The sequence below is a fragment of the Anomaloglossus baeobatrachus genome, chromosome 11 (assembly GCF_048569485.1).
Source record: "Anomaloglossus baeobatrachus isolate aAnoBae1 chromosome 11, aAnoBae1.hap1, whole genome shotgun sequence".
NCBI classification, from domain to species: domain Eukaryota; kingdom Metazoa; phylum Chordata; class Amphibia; order Anura; family Aromobatidae; genus Anomaloglossus; species Anomaloglossus baeobatrachus.
The window spans coordinates 37,157,790-37,177,692 of NC_134363.1; the positions used below are offsets into that span (position 1 = coordinate 37,157,790).

Below are 19,903 nucleotides of genomic sequence, written 5' to 3' on the forward strand. Positions count from 1 at the left end.
TATGTGCTTGCCTGGAGTGAACACATTTAATAGGGATCCATTTAGGATCCAAAAGATCTGACTCTTTTGTGAGAAGAGCCAAGGGAGCTGGATCTCCAAAAAAGAGCTGGACTGCTCATCACTACTGACCACTAACAGGAAAGCTGTCCCCTTTCCCTATACTCCAACTGCACCCATAGGAGCCAGTGTCAAAATTAACTGTCTCTGACCCTGCAGTCTGTTGCTGGGCAGACTTAACCTTTCATCCAGTTCTATGTAAAAATTATATTAGTTGATCAACACTGCTGTGCTTCACACTTTAGCCTAATACACATATGTGACGTCCCTGACCTATTCAGGGAGTCACAGGGAACTGCACCCTTGCCCTTATGGTGCAGAACTCACCCTCCATGGTTCTGGGATTCTAACCATTGGTATTGCTTCCATCAGCACCCAAATCCTAGCCACACCTTACACCACACCCTGTCAGGCACACCAGTGACTTGTCCAGCTGGAATAGAGCCGCCCACCCAGGGGTCAGGCAGACTGGTGGGAGGGACATAGTCGAGTAGTAGCCCTCAAAGAGTGAGGAGCTGAGGGAGTTGTAGCTCCCTGGGAGACTTTGGTTAGGTCGCAGACGGTGGTCTGGGACCAGAGGAGTTGGAGACCCGGTCGCAGGTATTGGAAAAGGGTGCCCAGACTTAGTTTTTGGAGAACGGTCGGCACCGGAGTACCTAGTAACCGAACCAGGACCGAGCACGGTGGGGTACTGGACCCTAGATCAGGGAGTAGCTTCACGCAACCTGATAATTCAGCTGTGGAGGATAGTCTCTTTCTGAATTTTCCCCAAGAGCTCAGAGATCGAAGGCACCAACCTAACGAGGGGGATAGGGCTTTCCAGCTTATGCGGCCCACTAAAATCCCAAGTGTCAGCCATTGAGAGCACAGCTCCTCTATTTAACTATAGGCAGCGGGACCCTGACAGCTTCAGGCCGAGGGGTCACGCAGAACATCTAATACAAGTGCATGGATGCAGGCGCCGGACCACTAGCAATACCAACGGGAATGGATTCCTGGACGAGCTCCCCTGAAGTGGCAGCGGCACCTAGAGACTTGGTTTACTCCTGTGTCAGAGTCTGCTTAATGGTCGCACCAACATCCACATGGCCTGAGTGAGTACGCTGCTCTCCCCTGAGTCCAGCCTGTCCTCATAGACTGCACCACGATCCCCTACAGTCCTCCACCATCCGGAGTCCCAGGGTCTCCCCTACCCATGGAGGGAACGTCATCTGGCTGCCCCACTCCATCTCCCCTGGGTATTCCCATCGGCAGCGGGGGTACTCCCCTTACCGCAACCACGGGTGGCGTCGCGAACATTAATCACCTGTAAATAATCCCGCTTTACATTTGGAGTGGCCACAAGCCCCCGGGTCCGGAGACCCTCGAGCCACAGCAACCCTGGATCCGAGCAGTTCGACTGCTGCAGGAGTGGCACACATGTACCGCCCCACGGGCTCGGCTGCGACCGCCGAGCCGCTCGGATCCGTGCTCGTACGGTGGGTGCTGGCTTGAGCTCCTCACGGACCTGGGGGTCACGTCGCTCTGCAAGGGGGTTGGCGCTACACGCAGGGACTTGACGGGGGCCGCGGTGGTTTTGTTTGGGATGTAAGTTAGTGACGCCACCCACGGGTTGTGGTGAATAAATGGACGCCACCGCTGCCGTTAACTAGGCCACCCGGGGGACGGTGTTGCGCAGCTTGGTGTTGACCCCTCCGTGGCTAGGGGAGTGATGGTCCTGGGGGCGCGAGGGAGGCGCTGAGGCGTGGGAGTGGGTGTGGGCGTATGCTGAAGCGGTGCGGCGTGGTGCGCGGCCCGAAGGCACTGGTGTACTCACTATGACACAATACACTTGAGTCTCTGGTAAACCAAACAGGATGATGAACGGGGCCCGCAGCCGGCTGCAGCTTCTCACTTATCAGGTTGGTGGTTTCCGCCTTTCTCCTGCACCTTTTATATGAACGTTTGACTCCTATGCCTAAGCAATGGTAGTCCGCTCCCCGGCTTGCTGGTTGTCGGAAGAGCCCTGTTTGCTCGCAGACGCTGGCCCTTTGGGTCTCTATGCCTTGGCGGTGGCTTTACCCTGTATGGTTGGGCTGTTGTCTTCTAACGGGACTTGTGTGGGATAGGTCCTAAAGTCCATTCCTTAATCAGTTGATTTGACTCGGCCCTGTCGGTTCGGCGCTTTGTACTGGGTCTGAGTACCCCTCCTGGTGCTCCGGTTTCCAATCGGTTCCCCGGTTCGGTACCGGCGGGCCACCGCCCGACCCCGGTCCCTACGGTTCCACCGGCTGTAATCCCAGCTCCTGCAGGCGGCCACCACCGTCTGCCTCCTTGCCAAAGGTGACTGGGCTCCGACCCAGCCACCTGAGTAGACTGTTGGCAGGCCTGGTCACAGGTCTGCCCTTGAACTCGTCCTCCCTCCTTCACTGTCAAGGCTACTCTCTAGAACTTCTGTCCAAACTTGTGTCTTTCCCACCTCCAGGCCTGTGAACTCCTCGGTGGGCGGAGCCAACCACCTGGCTAGGCCCCCCTGGTGTGGACATCAAACCTGGAGGGTGGTGACAAGGGTTTCTTGGTTGGCTGCTGTCACCTACTCGGGGAGGGGGGTGTGTGTGTGTGTGTGACTACCTGGGACGACCTGACTAGTCCAGGGCATCACACACATACATTATCAACACTGCTACAATTTATACATTATACATTCCTCTATTCACTATACATTCCTATAACACTGCAATACATACAGTATACATTATACAGAAACACAATACATCTCCCATGGCATTATGCAGGCAAACATTAACTATCCTAACTTATGTGTAGCAAACCCATTTAAAACATTAGACATATCAAATTATACACTAAAGTATCACTGGAGTCTTCAACGGGAACGGGGCAATATGTCAATCTCCTTATAAAGAAATAATGGAGCCAGCCTCTGATTCTTGCCATTTGTGGTTTGGACAGCATAAATTAGCCGTCAGGTTCCCCTTAACTGGAAAAACTAGCATTGTTCCTCATGTCACCCAGAAGAGTTGGGCCTCAATGGTAGACAGCAGTCTCTGAAGGAACTTGCTGAGTATCTAGTCAACAAGTTCCTTCAGAGACTGCTACCTACCATTATAGCCCAACTCTTCTGAGGGACTCAAGGAACAATGCTATTTGCATCTGCCCAGGAGAAGCTCGGGCTGAGGACAATCATCCAAGTGGATATTGTTGGTGAATATTCTCCACTGACCAACCTCCGAGAAGTACCTCAAACGTAACCTGACAAATTAGTATAGATCATCATATAGTGACATTTTCCTAAATCCCTGTGTCATCTTGTGTGCGGAGCTAGATTGAGACTCCAAGGGCAAACGTCTTGTGAGTGAAAAAACATTTGAGGACTGTGTGCCACTATGTGGAGAAGCTAAATGTCCCCCATTATGTCCCTGCTGAGAAAATTACAGTAAAGTTTCCCGGTTGAAGAGCAAATGAGACTATGTCATTGCTCCTGCAATTCCCCTAAAGACCACCTGCCTGGTTGTACAGCGACTATGATCCCTGATTTTACAATGGGTCTAATACCGGGTTTCCTCGAAAAGACGACCGGGTACTATATTATTTTTTGCTCCGAAAGATGCACTGGGGCTTATTTTCAGGAGAGGACTTATATTTTCCCATCCTGTCTGCACTATTTTTGTCAATGGCCCAGCTTTGTAGAGGGTTCGGACGGAAGCCCCGATGGGACCACTGAACGGAGATTGGAACGCAGTCTTAAGCGGGCTTTACACGCAACGACATCGCTAACGAGATGTCGCTGGGGTCATGGAATTCGTGACGCACATCCGGCCTCATTAGCGACGTCATTGCGTGTGAAACGCACAAACGACCATTAACGATCAAAATTACTCACCTAATCATTGATCGTTGACCGATCGTTGACCAGTCGTTGCAATCCCGATTATCGTTGCTGTTGCAGGACGCAGGATGTTCGTCGTTCCTGCGGCAGCACACATCGTTATGTGTGACACCCCAGGAACATCACCGTAGCTGCGGCTGCCCGCAATGAGGAAGGAAGGAGGTGGGCGGGATGTTACAGCCGCTCATCTCCGCCCCTCCACTTCTATTGGGCAGCCGCTTAGTGACGCCGCTGTGACACCGAACGAACCGCCCCTTTAGAAAAGGACAACACGGAAAACAGCTGTGGAAAAACAAGCGCAATAGGGTCTTACCCCAATATGTAAGGGGTAGGGATAGGGGAGTAAACCTACTCACCAAATGCAGTTGTGAGAAGCCACAACTACTATAATCGCATGTATCAAACGATCCAAGGCTGCAGCCACCATCCCGTACACAGCGTAGGTCACCATATTAAGACCTTTAATGATCTGGTTTTGGAGGATTTCAAGAGAATCCATAAGAATAGAGTGCCTCCCAAGGCCAATCTGACTGGCGAAGAAAAAATGGCATTGGCGTCTCTGAAGAGTAACTATAACCTTGTCATCCGCAGTGCGGACAAAGGAGGTGGCATTGTCCTACAGGATAGAAACAGTTATGTACAGGAAGCTATAAGAATGCTGTCCAATAAAGCACATTATGAGGTGGTACAGGGCTCTGCATACCAGGAATCTATTGGTGTATACCGGATTCTAATAAAGAATGCCTTTGACAGGGGTATTCTTAATCAGAATGAATACAAATTTTTGGATATTAAAAACCCTAGAACAGCATTCTATTACCATCTACCAAAAATCCATAAAAGCTTAATTGACCCCCCTGGGAGACCTATTATCTCAGGCATTGGGGCAATGACCGAGAATTTGGCGGCATATGTTGACTCCATTTTAAGAGTTCATGTGACAAACCTAAGGAGTTTCCTGAGAGACTCCCCGCACCTCATTAGTATTCTTAAGGAGGTTGTGTGGAAGGAGTCATTTTTGTTTGTGACTCTAGACATTGCGTCCCTTTACACCAACATTTCGCATAATTTAGGACTTGAATGTGTCAAACAGTATCTAGAGATGGATGACCGCTTACCTGCAACACAAAAAAGCTTTGTCTTAGACAGTATGGAATTCATATCTAAAAATAACTATTTCATGTTCCAGGACAATATGTACCATCAGCGTTGTGGCGTTGCGATGGGTTCTAAGGCAGCACCAACCTTTGCAAATCTGGTAATGGGACTCTTTGAGATACAGCATATCTACTCCTCAAGATTGTATAAACATGTAGTTGTCTATAAAAGGTATATAGATGACCTATTCATCATTTGGGACAACACTGAAAATAACTATCTAAGTTTCCTGGAAGGGATAGAAAATAATAGTTGGGGTCTAAAATTTGCCCCCACTGTGGAGAAGACCTCTATTAACTTTTTGGATCTCACCATCTCACATGCAGAAGGAGCTCTCCTCACGAAAACCTTTTTTAAGAAAGTCGATAGCAACGGATACATCAACTTTAATAGTAACCACTATGATAAGTGGTTACTTAATGTCCCCAAAAATCAATATCAAAGAATACGGAGGAATTGTACGCTAGACAATGATTTTAATGACCAAGCGAAGATTTTAAAAGAGAGATTTTTGGAGAAAAAGTATCCGCTTACGGTAGTGAAGAAGGCATATCGAGATGCTAGATTTCAGGGGCGGAATGTGAGCCCTAGTGCTGACAACAATGAATCTGTTAGAATGGTGTCCACCACCACTAATGGGAGTTTTTCATCCAATTTTTTAACCACGTTTAGCTGTGATGGAGAGGCCATTAAGGGGATTTTAAGGAAACACTGGCCAATAATATGTAATGACCCATACCTTAAGGGAGTGCTGCCATCCCGACCGGGGGTCACCTTTCGCAGGGCCATGACGATTAAAAACCAGCTGGCCCCTAGTAGGTTAAGGGGTCCACCGAGTTGTGTAGGGACAAATAAACCCATGGGATCCTACAAGTGTTTGACCAAAAATTGCCTGTGTTGCAGGTCGATCCAGCATGGACGGGTTAGTTTTGGATGTAGTCCTGGAAGTATGGAGTTTGTTATACGAGGACACCTTACGTGTCAATCAGACTATGTCATCTATCTGATTGAATGTGACTGCGACAAACGGTATGTAGGGAGGACGACTCAAGCCCTTCATAACCGTGTTAATTCTCATAGACACAATATTAGAATAGGATATATGCTCCATGGTTTGTCCCGACATACCACCATTTGCCATGATAAGAAAATTGCCTTGAAAGTTACCCCGATTGAGCATATACCGGTGTTTGTTACGAATAGGATGGAGACCCTCAACAAAAAAGAAACATACTGGATATACAAACTTAATACTTTAAAACCCCATGGCCTTAATGAGGTCACTGATTTGTTTCATTGATTATATTCATATATATATTTTTAATATTTTATTGTGTACATTTTTATGCTGGTTTTATCGCTATAATAGGTTATTTTTTATGTTTTTTATGTGTTACGAGTTTTAATCAGGTCACCAGACCTACCCCTTGTATATGTGTGTATAGATAATTATATTTATATATATATATTTATTTTTACATATGGTTGGTCCGTTTTGACAGGTTTTTAATATCACATGGGCTTTAAGATGCTGCTGGATTTGGTGCTTTTTTTGGGGACCGATCCTTTACTTTTCTGGGGGAGAAATAATGTTTAGTCGCTATGGTTATACTACTGATCGTGTCTCTCTGTCCCCAAGTATATATACTTATGAGCGGCTTCTTCACATATTTATGTTTGTGGTGGGTTACTGTTTTTGTATTTTGTGTGCATGTACCTTCCCCGTATCTGCATTTTAAGGTTTGAATAAGGGTTGGTTAATGCCCTGTCCATTTATATATTTATTTAAGGCTAGGTTTGAAATGTTTAATTCTATCTGTTCATCCCACACGGGTGGCTCTGAGACATGCCGTGTCATCGGCGGTGTGTGTTTAAATCACTATTGGGAGTGTGGCGGTTATCTCAACTTCAGTCTGATCATTGCGTGATCATGATTATCTTCACGGTCTGCTCAAAGAGCTAAGGTTATACGGGTTTAATAGGTTGGTGCGGTGTCACTGAGACTGATAGTGGCCGAGCATGCGTAATGGTGTTGGTTCCCACGCTCTTGCCCTCTCGTGAACTTGTGCCGGCTCATTATCTGAACTGGGCTCCGGCGCATGCTCTTTTGCTTTTTTTCCCACGGTCTTGTCCTTGGTTGAACTGCGGTCTGAGTTCACAGATCAGAAGCGGTTCTTCATAATGCTTCAATTCTTCTCTAGTTACACAGCACTTGTATTTTCATGTTTTTGGGTGAAAGATGTAGAAGCACTGGTGGCGGCAGGTTATAATGCCGTGTCTTTAATATATATGATGTGAAATACACATATGAGGTCGAGGGTTCTTCTCCCTTCTGTGGGAGATCGCTGACTTGTCCGGTGCATGGGACAAGTATGATATTCACTGGTATACACGCACATATACTTCACTCTCACAATTGAAGGCAAATGTTTTTTACACACTTTCTATGATTGTTCCTTTATTTTATTATTTATTTTTTTCTTTTCTGCACAAATATGAAAAATAGTTTGTGTCCTTTTTATAAGGAAATATATGTTCGCTATCTACTAATATATGTCAAATGTGGATGAATCTTTGTATTTTTTATGTTAAGTGTTTTTAGGATGTCACAGCCTGCAACGTGGCATCCTTTCCCGCTCGTTTTTTTTCTTGAGGGATGTTCCTATGACGTCACTGTGTCTATATATTGTATACACTGTCTGAACTGGACAGATTGGATGTTATTTCTTTTTCTGGTGGTCCTGATGAAGGGGGCAGATGCCCCAGAAACGCGTCGACCTGAATGACAATAAAGTGACACTGATCTGAACATCTTCTGAAGTGATCTATTGGCGCGGCATTGAACACCTCTCTCTTGTGCTCTCCTTTAGAAAGGAGGCAGATCGCCGGCCACAGCGACGTCGCTATGCAGGTAAGTCCGTGTGACGGCTCCTAACGATATTGTGCGCCGTGGGCAGCGATTTTCCCGTGATGCACAAAACACAGGGGCGGGTACACTCGCTAGCGATATCGCTGCGTGTAAAGCCTCCTTAAGACCTCTTTCACACATCAGTTTTTTACTATCAGTCACAATCCATCGTTTTGGGAAAAAAATGGATCCAGTGCTGGATCCATTTTTTTTCTCATTGAGTTGTATTAGCGATGGATTGCAACGGATGGCCTTGCGTTTCATCTATCGTGCGACAGATCCGTCGAAAAGTGTTTGTCCTGCTGATGTCCACATGAACGTTTGTGTACGTCAAAAAAACGGTCGGCGACGGATCTGTCTGCGTCCGTCATTTTTTATAATGGAAGCTTATGGGTGCAGGATCCGTTGCAATCCATCAAATGACGGATTCCAGCGACTGATCCATGTTTTAGTAACTGAGCATGCTCAGATGCGTAAATTCCTTCCTGGCCATAAAAGTCTCTCTCTCTCGTGACTGATGCAAAAAAACCTGATGTGTGAAAGAGGCCTTACTGATTCCGATGCACATTTTCTTATCTGATCTGCTATTGTCATGGTGTAGAACCATTGTTATAGTGGTGGGTACAGACCATATACAGTGTGTCCACCCATATCCCGTCCACCGCCATTAACTTAAGAACAGCGGCAGCTATAGGCATAGAAGTGGTGTCTAGGTATAGTAAAGTAGCCATGCGCTATGCGATTAAACCACCTATACTCACAAGGCTTCACATCCGCAGCCTTGTGAGTTTTACACAATTCTAATCATAGCATTTCTGTATGCAAGGTGTCAATTTGCATTGAATTGATGATACCCTGCAACTTTGTAATTCACTTTTTTTCTGTGTCTCGTTCCGTTGTCGAGATAAATATGCTAACTCCGTGGTTTTCCACCAGGTGGCGCTATATGTAGTTTCATTGCATAGCGGATGGCTGCTTTACTATACCTAGACACCACTTCTATGCCTATAACTGCTGCCGTTCTCAAGTTAATTGTGGTGGTCAGGATATGGGTGGACACACTGTATACAAAAGGATTAAATTACCTACTTACACTTAAGGGGGCTTTACACGCTACGACATCGCTAATGCGAACTCGTTGGGGTCACGGAATTGGTGACGCACATCCGGCCGCATTAGCGATGCCGTTGCGTGTGACACCTATGAGCGATTTTGTATCGTTGCAAAATCGTGCAAAATCGCTCATTGGTGACATGGGGGTCTATTCTCAAAAATCGTTACTGCAGCAGTAACGAGGTTGTTCCTCGTTCCTGCGGCAGCACACATCGCTCCGTGTGACACCGCAGGAATGAGGAAGCTCTCCTTACCTGCCTCCCGGCCGCTATGCAGAAGGAAGGAGGTGGGCGGGTTGTTACGTCCCGCTCATCTCTGCCCCTCCGCTTCTATTGGGCAGAAGTTCAGTGACGCAGCTGTGACGTCGCTGTGACGCCGCACAGACCGCCCCATTAGAAAGGAGGCGGTTCGCCGGTCACAGCGACGTCGCCGGGCAGGTAAGTAGTGTGACGGGTCTGGGCGATGTTGTGCGGCACGGGCAGCGATTTGCCCGTGTGGCACAACAGATGGGGGCGGGTACCCACACTAGCGATATCGGTACCGATATCGCAGCGTGTAAAGCGGCCTTTATTCTCTATGTACTGCTAAGTTTACCCCCATAAAAGAATCGCACTTACCAGACCACAAACAATTAAAGTTGCAAGTAAATGGGCTCTCACATACAGATCTGCGTTGCTGTCAGGTCCCCCTGTGTTTTACAGCAGTTGGCTCCCCCTGGTGACTGGAGGCAGTATCAGTTGCGCAGAGTGATACTGGTACCTGATCTGTGGGTGAGAGCTGCAGTGCAATGGAGCTGGAACAGCGAGGGATCTGTCAGTGACGCAGATCTCTGTGTGAGAGCCCATCCACCATTGACACTTGCCAACTAATTGTTTGGGGTCTGGTGAGTGCAATTTTTTGGGAGGGGGTTGCTGTCTACTTTCTCTTGGGGCTGTCTACTTTCCTTGATAAAGAGTCCTGCTGTTTTCTTTTTTTTTTTGGAGGGGGGGGGGCTCAGACCGGCAGTTACGGAGCACTTTTGGACTAAAGTTTTGACGAACGTGTAAGAGAGGCATTTTCTGATAAGAGCAATCTGTCTGATACCATGTAATAGGGGAACTCATTGGGTAGAACTAATAACTGATGCAGATTTCAGCTTTCAGCAGAATGATCAGCGCTCAGACATTGCAAGAGAATGAACTATATTAATCGGCACTTACAGCAACCACTATTTTCATCATCACAAAAAGGAAGGTTACAGGAAAGAAGTGACGCAATCAGACCTAACAGGTTATAGACTGCAGTCTAAAGAGGAACTACTCATGTGCCAACAAAGCTGGAACTACCATAGTGCTATCTGCTCAACACAATAACCCTACATAAGCCTGTAGCTGTTGTATACTCCAACAATAATAGTGGTAGTTATGGCTGACACCGATTTTGAGGTTGTCCCTGCACTGGTAACTGAAGTGATCGGTCAATATGGGTTTTGGAACTTATTTGCAAAAAATCTAGAATCAATTCTGAAAAGCTGGTATGCAAGTATTAAACAGAATAGAGCAAAGTAAATAACGAAATATAAAGAAGCAATTTCAAATATCAGGCAGTGTGGCACATTCTGCCTTCTCTTCGGCAAGAATGATGTAGAAAAAGCAGCTAAGAGTTTACTTTCATCTTCATAGTGTACTGCACTCCTCCCTCCTGTCTTACTAATTGCTGGGGGGCAAGGCAACACAACTGATTGACAGATCAGGCCAGCAGCATCGCTGCTTTGTGCTCCCTGAAGCTTCTATATGAGCCAGCACTCCCGCTGCAGCATCGGAGGAGTGCACGGTCACTGAAGCTGGCCGGATCAGAGCTAAGACTGCACTCCAGAGATCTCTGCCAACTTCAGAGAAGTGCTTACAAGGTGTATCTGAAAGAGCTTGTAAGTAGAGATGGGTGAACTCACAGATGTTCGAGTTCATCGGGTTCGGCAGGACTGAAAAAAAAAAAAAAAAATCCGCTTTGGGACTGGACTTGAACCAGTTAACCCCTTATATTACCCTGATGGCCACTGCACCAGGGCAATCGGGATGACTCGGATAAAGTCCTGGGATTGTCGCGTCTTAAGGATGTGACAACTCTGGGCAGCTGCATACTGCTACTTTTAGGATGCGGGGGCCCAATAACCATGGGTCTTCCCAGTCTGAGAATACTAGCCCCCAACTGTCGAGCTTTATCATTTATTATTATTATTTACTTAAATGATTAAAAAAAAAAAAAAGCTGCATAGGGTCCCTCCTATTTTAATACACAGACAAAGTAAGCACACAGCTTGAGGCTGCAGGCTATAGCCGTATGCTTTATCTGTGCTGGGTATCACAATATGGGGTGGACCCCATGCACATTTTTTATTATTTATTTAGTTTTACAACACTATAGGGACTCAGACAGCTTGTGTGATTTCAACCAAACACACACTGTCACACAGGGTGGGTGCATGGTCTGACTGCAACCAATCACAGATCCCAGGACTGACAGTGGGCGGGGGAAGCAGTGAATATGCATGAGATCTAATGATCGGACCTGGAAGCGGTGTTACAGCCACTAGGAAGGTCAGTAAGTATAACAATCCTGCTGTATTCCACATTTTCTTTTTCCTTTATTTTTTTTTACTTATCTGGGTGGCCAAACCGGAATAGTAACACGTACGTACCTGGGAAGTCCTTATTCAGGGTCCGTGCATGGATACCAGGTATCCTGTATGGACCTTGAACTTTACAGTTCGGGTTCGCCTATCATGTAAGCACTATAGCGCTAGCGAGATTGAAGCGTGTACAGTGGCCTTTAGGACAGGTCATCAATGTCTGATCGGCCGGGGTCCGACACCCAGCATCCCCACCGATAAGCTCTTTCCGGTACCGGTGGCGGCCGGAGATTCTCAGTTCCGGAGCTGTCCCGTCAACTAGTGTTGGCCACTTTCAGTTGACGGGCAGTTCCAGAACTGAGCTTTTCCATCAGCCAGCGATACTGGAAAGAGCTGATTGGTGGGAGTGCCCATCCGCTTCCTGTTGATTTTAGGCAGATAGGGGGATGCAAAAGGGTACAACCATCAGAAGGCAGGGCAGCTCCAGAACTGAGCATTTATGGCCCCCGCCGACACGGTGAACAGCTGATCAGTGGAGTTCCGGGTGTTAGATCCTGACCAATCAGATATTGATGACCTATCCTAAAGATACATCATCAATGTTAAAGTAGTGGTCAACCTCTTTTAGAACACGGAAGAAACCCTGGTAATCCCTTCTTTGTATAAAACCACAAATGACAGCCTTCCCGTAGGGCGTATTCACAAGCAGAAGATCATTTTACAGATATTTCTACATGCCTACACTGTCTCAGCTTTTAACTAGAAGGCCAAAGATGGCAGACATCTGTTGAGATTCTGCTGCCAGTTCATGCATTACCAGATTGGAAATGACTCACTTTTGGTGTCCTACAGTAGATGTCACACTTTTCAAGATAAAAAAATAGAGAAGTCTGGGTAACATACAGAAATCTGATCATATGATCTGGAAAAGAAAAAAAATCTTCCAAGCCTGTTTCTATAAATGGTGGTTATTAGAGGGTGTGAATTGTGATCAGATGGAAATCTCCATGACGGGGGCACAGTAGGTCGTCATTGTGCTCCACCACTACTCTGGCTTGGAAATATGAATTTCTGCTTTTATCGCATGGGCAAATCATACTGGTATAGGCCTAACTAGTCTATATACAAATGTAGGAAGGCTAGTTAGCTGTTTAGGCTAGGTGCACAGGACGGTGTATAGTGGTCTGGGCATCGTCAACTGCTGTTTAGGCTAGGTGGACAGTTGTCTGGGCATCGTCAACTGCTGTTTAGGCTAGGTGCACAGGACGGTGAACAGTTGTCTGGGCATCGTCAACTGCTGTTTAGGCTAGGTGCACAGGACGGTGAACAGTTGTCTGGGCATTGTCAACTGCTGTTTAGGCTAGGTGAACCGGATGGTGAACAGTTGTCTGGTCATCATCAACTACTGTTTAGGCTAGGTGCACCGGATGGTGAACAGTTGTCTGGGCATCGTCAACTGCCGTTTAGGCTAGGTGGACAGTTGTCAGGGCATCATCAACTGCTGTTTAGCCTAGGTGCACAGGACAGTGGATGGTTGTCTGGGCATCGTCAACTGCTGTTTAGGCTAGGTGCACCGGATGGTGGATCCAGTGCACAGTTGTCTATGCATCATCAACTGCTGTTTAGGCTAGCTGCACAGGACAGTGGATGGTTGTCTGGAAATCGTCAAGTGCAGCTTAGGCTAGGTGCACCGGATGGTGGACAGTTGTCTGGGCATCGTCAACTGCTGTTTAGGCTAGGTGCACCGGATGGTGGATCCAGTGCACAGTTGTCTGGGCACCATCAACTGCTATTTAGGCTAGGTGCACTGGGCGGTGGATGGTTGTCTGGTCATCCACCCCAAATGTGCCCACTGTTGGGGACAAACTCAGTCTGAACGTAGCCTTAATGTTATTTACGCCCCCAAACTGAAATCCCCATATGACCTTAGTGGACATTAGTAATTTACTTCGTGGCCATGAGGCCTTGGGTCCAAATCTGCCGTCATGCATGTATGCAAGTTTACAGCTTCCACGTAAAATCATATGACATACATTTCTTACGAAATTGGATCTGTTGGGGTCAAACTTGGAGAAATTAGGACAAGGACTGATGGTAAAAGGCGACAGTCTCTGTACTGCGCTGTGGAATATGCAGGCGCTATATAAGCAGGGAGGTAAAACAAACCCTAAGTGATGTTCTCCATGCTCACAGGGAAGGAAGGGCTCCATGTTTTACAGCCATACGTACCACAGCCATCTAACACAGGCCTCACAAGTGGCAACATATCTGCAAATAATAAGGCTAATGTATCAATTAACATCGATAGGATATTCGCGATCGGGCGTTCATAATACGCAAAAGAAAATACGGCGGCGGAATTCCAAAATAATGAATGACCCGGACAGTAAAATATATATCACATAATGTATCAAGGCTCGGACATCATCTCTTACCTGAGAGCAGAACCCAAGGACTGAAGTGATGAATCTGGAGATACATTGTATCCAATCTGTAAACACACCAATGTAACAAATACGCAGCAGGTCTCCTGATCAGCCAGATCCTGGCATCCTGCGATCCCCCAGATCCTGGTGACGATCCGACCCTCGCTGCCGGAGGATTTGGCTTTATGACATCTTGGATTTTACTAGCTATACACTAGATATACAGATCTTTCCTCCCACACGTCTCTGTGCCTTCTCCTCCAATTCTCTGTACAGCTCTTTGTCACATGGCTGGGCTGTATGGGGCTGTCCAATATCAGGGAGGTGCTAATGGGGAAGGAACACAAGGATTTCCAAATTCAGCACTGTTACTTGGTGTCCTGTGCTGAATGCTGATTTACATGCAAATGTTCAGTATGAAAGGACTAAATCTTCAGGGTCCACAGGTCACAAACAATCCCCAAGAAACCGCCATGAGGGATCCGAGCCCCCTCTGTACTGTGCCGGTGACGTCACACTAAGTGAAAAGGATGGGCAGATGGTTTATATACATGTTTACCATACAGAGACCACATGGTTAATAAAAAAAAACAGGAAACAAAAGAAAAAAAAACAAACGTAAAACGTGTAGCAAATAGTTGTATTGTTTTTGTCTTTAAAGTCTAAGAAGAAATTCCGCACAAAAAAACCTTTTCTTTTTTTCCTTTTCTTTAAAAATCATTACAAAAACGGAAACTGATAGACATATTAATCCACCATGGTAGCAGTTTACGCGTTTCAAGGCTGCAGGCTTCTAACTCATAAGGGGTCCGTGCCCACGATCCGGACACGCAAGTGTTCTTCACAGTAGAGTTGACATGATCAGGGTTTTGGACGCAGTGTGTCTTCTCTTGCATAGACACAAGTGTTCTTAACAGTAGAGTGGACACGATCAGGGTTCTGGACGCAACGTGTCTTCTCTTGCGGAGATCCAAGTGTTCTTCACAGTAGAGTGGACATGACTAGGGTGCTGGATGCAGCGTGTCTTCTCTTGCGGAGATCCAAGTGTTCTTCATAGTACAGTTGACACGATCAGGGTTCTGGATGCAGCGTGTCTTCTCTTGCAGAGATCCAAGTGTTCTTTACAGTAGAGTTAACATGATCAGGGTTCTGGACGTAGTGTGTCTTCTCTTGCGGAAATGCAAGTGTTCTTCACAGTAGAGTTGACACGATCAAGGTTCTGGACCCAGCGTGTCTTCTCTTGCGGAGATCCAAGTGTTCTTCACAGTAGAGTGGACACGACTAGGGTGCTGGATGCAGCGTGTCTTCTCTTGCGGAGATCCAAGTGTTCTTCATAGTAGAGTTGACACAATCAGGGTTCTGGACGCAGCGTGTCTTCTCTTGCGGAGATCCAAGTGTTCTTCATAGTAGAGTTGACACAATCAGGGTTCTGGGCGCAGCGTGTCTTCTCTTGCGTATATCCAAGTGTTCTTCACAGTACAGTTGACACGATCAGGGTTCTGGACGCAGCGTGTCTTCTCTTGCGGAAATGCAAGTGTTCTTCACAGTAGAGTTGACACGATCAAGGTTCTGGACCCAGCGTGTCTTCTCTTGCGGAGATCCAAGTGTTCTTCACAGTAGAGTGGACACGACTAGGGTGCTGGATGCAGCGTGTCTTCTCTTGCGGAGATCCAAGTGTTCTTCATAGTAGAGTTGACACAATCAGGGTTCTGGACGCAGCGTGTCTTCTCTTGCGGAGATCCAAGTGTTCTTCATAGTAGAGTTGACACAATCAGGGTTCTGGGCGCAGCGTGTCTTCTCTTGCGTATATCCAAGTGTTCTTCACAGTACAGTTGACACGATCAGGGTTCTGGACGCAGCGTGTCTTCTCTTGCGGAGATCCAAGTGTTCTTCATAGTAGAGTTGACACGATCAGGGTTCTGGGCGCAGCGTGTCTTCTCTTGCGGAGATCCAAGTGTTCTTCACAGTACAGTTGACACGATCAGGGTTCTGGACGCAGCGTGTCTTCTCTTGCGTATATCCAAGTGTTCTTCATAGTAGAATTGACACGATCAGGGTTCTGGATGCAGCGTGTCTTCTCTTGCGTATATCCAAGTGTTCTTCATAGTACAGTTGACACGATCAGGGTTCTGGACGCAGCGTGTCTTCTCTTGCGGAGATCCAAGTGTTCTTCATAGTAGAGTTGACACGATCAGGGTTCTGGGCGCAGCGTGTCTTCTCTTGCGGAGATCCAAGTGTTCTTCACAGTACAGTTGACACGATCAGGGTTCTGGACGCAGCGTGTCTTCTCTTGCGTATATCCAAGTGTTCTTCATAGTAGAATTGACACGATCAGGGTTCTGGATGCAGCGTGTCTTCTCTTGCGTATATCCAAGTGTTCTTCATAGTACAGTTGACACGATCAGGGTTCTGGATGCAGCGTGTCTTCTCTTGCGGAGATCCAAGTGTTCTTCACAGTACAGTTGACACGATCAGGGTTCTGGATGCATCGTGTCTTCTCTTGCGGAGATCCAAGTGTTCTCTACAGTAGAGTGGACACGATAAAGGTTCTGGATGCAGCGTGTCTTCTCTTGTAGAGACACTAGTGTTTTTCGCAGAAGAGTGCAGCATCCATGCCCACAATCAGCGATCTAGACGCAGAGTGTCTTCTCTTTAGGAGACACGAGTGTTCTTCACAGTGCAGCGTCCATGCCCATGATCAGGGTTCTGGACAGAGCATGACTTCTCTTGTGGAGTCACATGTGTTCTCCGCAGGGTAGTGCGGTGTGCGTGCCCATGATCAGGGTTCTGGACGTAGTGTGTCTTCTCTTGCGGAAATCCAAGTGTTCTTCACAGTAGAGTTAAGAGTCTAGCGTCTATGCCCATGATCAAGGATCTGGATGCAGCGTGTCTTCTCTTGCAGGGACGCTAGTGTTCTCTGTAGGAGACCACAGCTGCCCATACCCACGATCAGGGTTCTGGACGCAGCGGATTTTTGCTGTCTAGTCCCCGCCGAGAAAACTCATGTGTCCACATGCATAAATGCACATGCTGCAGCTCGAGAAGTTGAACCGTAGGTCAATTTATGTTGCGTCCAAAAGAAGCAAAGTGTGCAGGAGATTTCTATATATACCATCCACTGTGCTTGTGCTGTATAACAATATTTTGGACACCAGGAAACACCGCTAATCCTGATTGTGGGCATGCAGCTTGAGAAGTTATGATTAAGAGGCATGTCGCCTTGAAACGCGTGAACCACTACAATGGTGGATTTCTATTGGTTGATTTCCATTTCTTGCAACGATTTTAAAGTAATGGGATAAAAGAAAAAGCCTTTTTTTTTGCTGCTCGATCTCTTCTTGGACTTTTTTGCATTTAGTGGAATTTAGGATCAGCTGCTCTTAGGACTTTTTGGCCTTTACATTTTTTCTCTCTATACAGTGTGTCCACCCATATCCTGTCCACCGCCATTAACTTGAGAACGGCGGCAGCTATAGGCATAGAAGTGGTGTCTAGGTATAGTAAAGTAGCCATGTGCTACGCAATGAAACCACCTATAGCGCCACCTAGTGGAAAACAACAGAGATAGCATTTTTATCTCGAAAACGGAACGAGATAGAGAAAAAAAAGTGAATTACAAAGTTGTAGGACATCATCAATTCAATACGAATTGACACCTTGCATACAGAAATGCTATGATTAGAACGTATAAAACTCACAAGGCTGCGGACGTGAAGCGATACCTCATGGAGACCTTCCTACAAGTCATTGGGTATGGTGGCTGCAGGGAGTGGCCTCCACGCTCACCTGACCCCATTGGACTTCTTTCTGTGAGGTCACATCACACAGCAGGTGTATGCGACCCCTCCACCAACATTGCAGGACCTACGACCACGTATCACAGATGCTTGTGCAAACGTGTCACCTACCATATTGCACAGCGTGCAGCAAGATACAGTATGCTGTGCAGAGTCCAGATGTGTATTGCAGCTGACGGGGGACACTTTGCGCATCAAACTTAAATGAGCGCCATATGCGTAACCAGCATTCAGTGTTTTGGGGGGGTCATGGGTTTCATATCATAGCATTTCTGTATGCAAGGTGTCGATTCGTATTGAATACATGATGCCCTACAACTTTGTCATTCACTTTTTTTCTCTATCTCGTTCCGTTTTCGAGATAAAAATGCTAACTCCGTTGTTTTCCACCAGGTGGCGCTATAGGTGGCTTCTATGCGTAGGGCATAGCTACTTTACTATACCTAGACACCACTTCTATGCCTATAGCTGCCGCCGTTCCCAAGTTAATGGTGGAGGACAGGATATGGGTGGACACACTGTATAACAAAGCTTATTCTGCTGGACTTATCTATACATTAAAATCAAGGTATGTCATCGCTCACCGCCCCAGTGGATCTGATGAGTGCCGGATTATCAAATATTCTGAATTATTGGATGATAAACCACTTTAAAATTACACCATAGAAAGTCACAGGAGTCTCATGTTTCTCTGTTTGTTTATTCCTTCAGTTCTGAGCGAAGAACAACTATCAAGTTACAGGAGTTTCTGGATTATTATATTCCACAATACGCCCTAGGCTATAGACAAAACTTTTTGCACCACATCGGCACACGCATTTTTTGCTGCATTTTCGGCGTTTTTTTTTCATGCAAACTTGCAAAAACACCGAAAAAACTGACATGTTGCAGTTTATTCCTGCACCAAATCTGCATGAGAAAAAAAAAGCAACATGTGCACAACACTTCAGGATTATCATTCATTTTTCGGCACATGGATTCGCTTGCAGTTTTGTGACACTTAAAAAATGCGCTAAAAACGCACTGTGTGCACAGGGCCTAACACTTAGTTCACATGTCCAGTAATCATCCATTAAAACAGATCCGTTGGGAAAAAAAGTTCTGAAAACACAACTTTTTTTTGTCCGCTGTTAACTGATTTTTGCTGGATTTTTTTTTTTATGTAGAAAGGAGATAATTCTGCATCCATTTCCAGGAGGAATAGTAGAGGAGCAGTGCAGAGTCCAAAGAAAATATGTTGCAAAATTGTTATTTAACTGGAAATACAAGGGGGTTTTTTGTACCAGGACTCACAAGTCAGGCGAGTACTCACATCCGAGGTAAAGTGGTTACAATTGTACAGTGCTTGGAAAAAACAAGCAAGTCTGCGATTTACTCACCGACCACCACTGGGGCGCATCAGAAGTGGCCAGTTTACTAGATGAGGAGAGCTCTTAGCTGCACAGTGTGCAATCAGTGCTCTGGAGCCGGCCAGCTTGAGCAATGAACACTGAAGGAATGATGCATGCAAATGATGGCTATAGTGGGGAGGGAAGGGGAGGGGGAAAAGGGGGAGGGAGGGAGGAGGGAGAGGGGAAAGGGGGAGGGAGAAGGGAGAGAGGGGAGAAGGAGGAGGGAGAGGGGAGAGGGAGGAGGGAGAGGGGAGAGGGAGGAGGGAGAGAGGAGAGGGAGGAGGGAGAGAGGAGAGGGAGGAGGGAGAGAGGAGAGGGAGGAGGGAGAGAGCAGAGGGAGGAGGGAGAGAGCAGAGGGAGGAGGGAGAGAGGAGAGGGAGGAGAGAGGAGAGGGAGGAGGGGGAGAGGAGAGGGAGGAGGGGGAGAGGAGAGGGAGGAGGGGGAGAGGGAGAGGGAGGAGGGGGAGAGGAGAGGGAGGAGGGAGAGAGGAGAGGGAGGAGGGAGAGAGGAGAGGGAGGAGGGAGAGGAGAGGGAGGAGGGAGAGGAGGGGGGGGGAAGA

The 19,903-nt window shown here is 46.9% G+C and overlaps 1 protein-coding gene across 1 annotated transcript in view; it reads right to left on the reverse strand.

The window, feature by feature from the left end:
* The window catches only part of LOC142256768 (cell adhesion molecule CEACAM8-like), a 90,985-nt gene extending 76,406 nt beyond the window's left edge, over positions 1-14,579 (reverse strand). The window contains exon 1 of the mRNA XM_075328660.1: positions 14,166-14,579. Coding sequence (XP_075184775.1) covers positions 14,166-14,211 — 46 coding nt within the window. The 5' untranslated portion in view covers positions 14,212-14,579. The remainder of the gene's footprint in view (positions 1-14,165) is intronic.
* Positions 14,580-19,903: the final 5,324 nt, after the last annotated feature.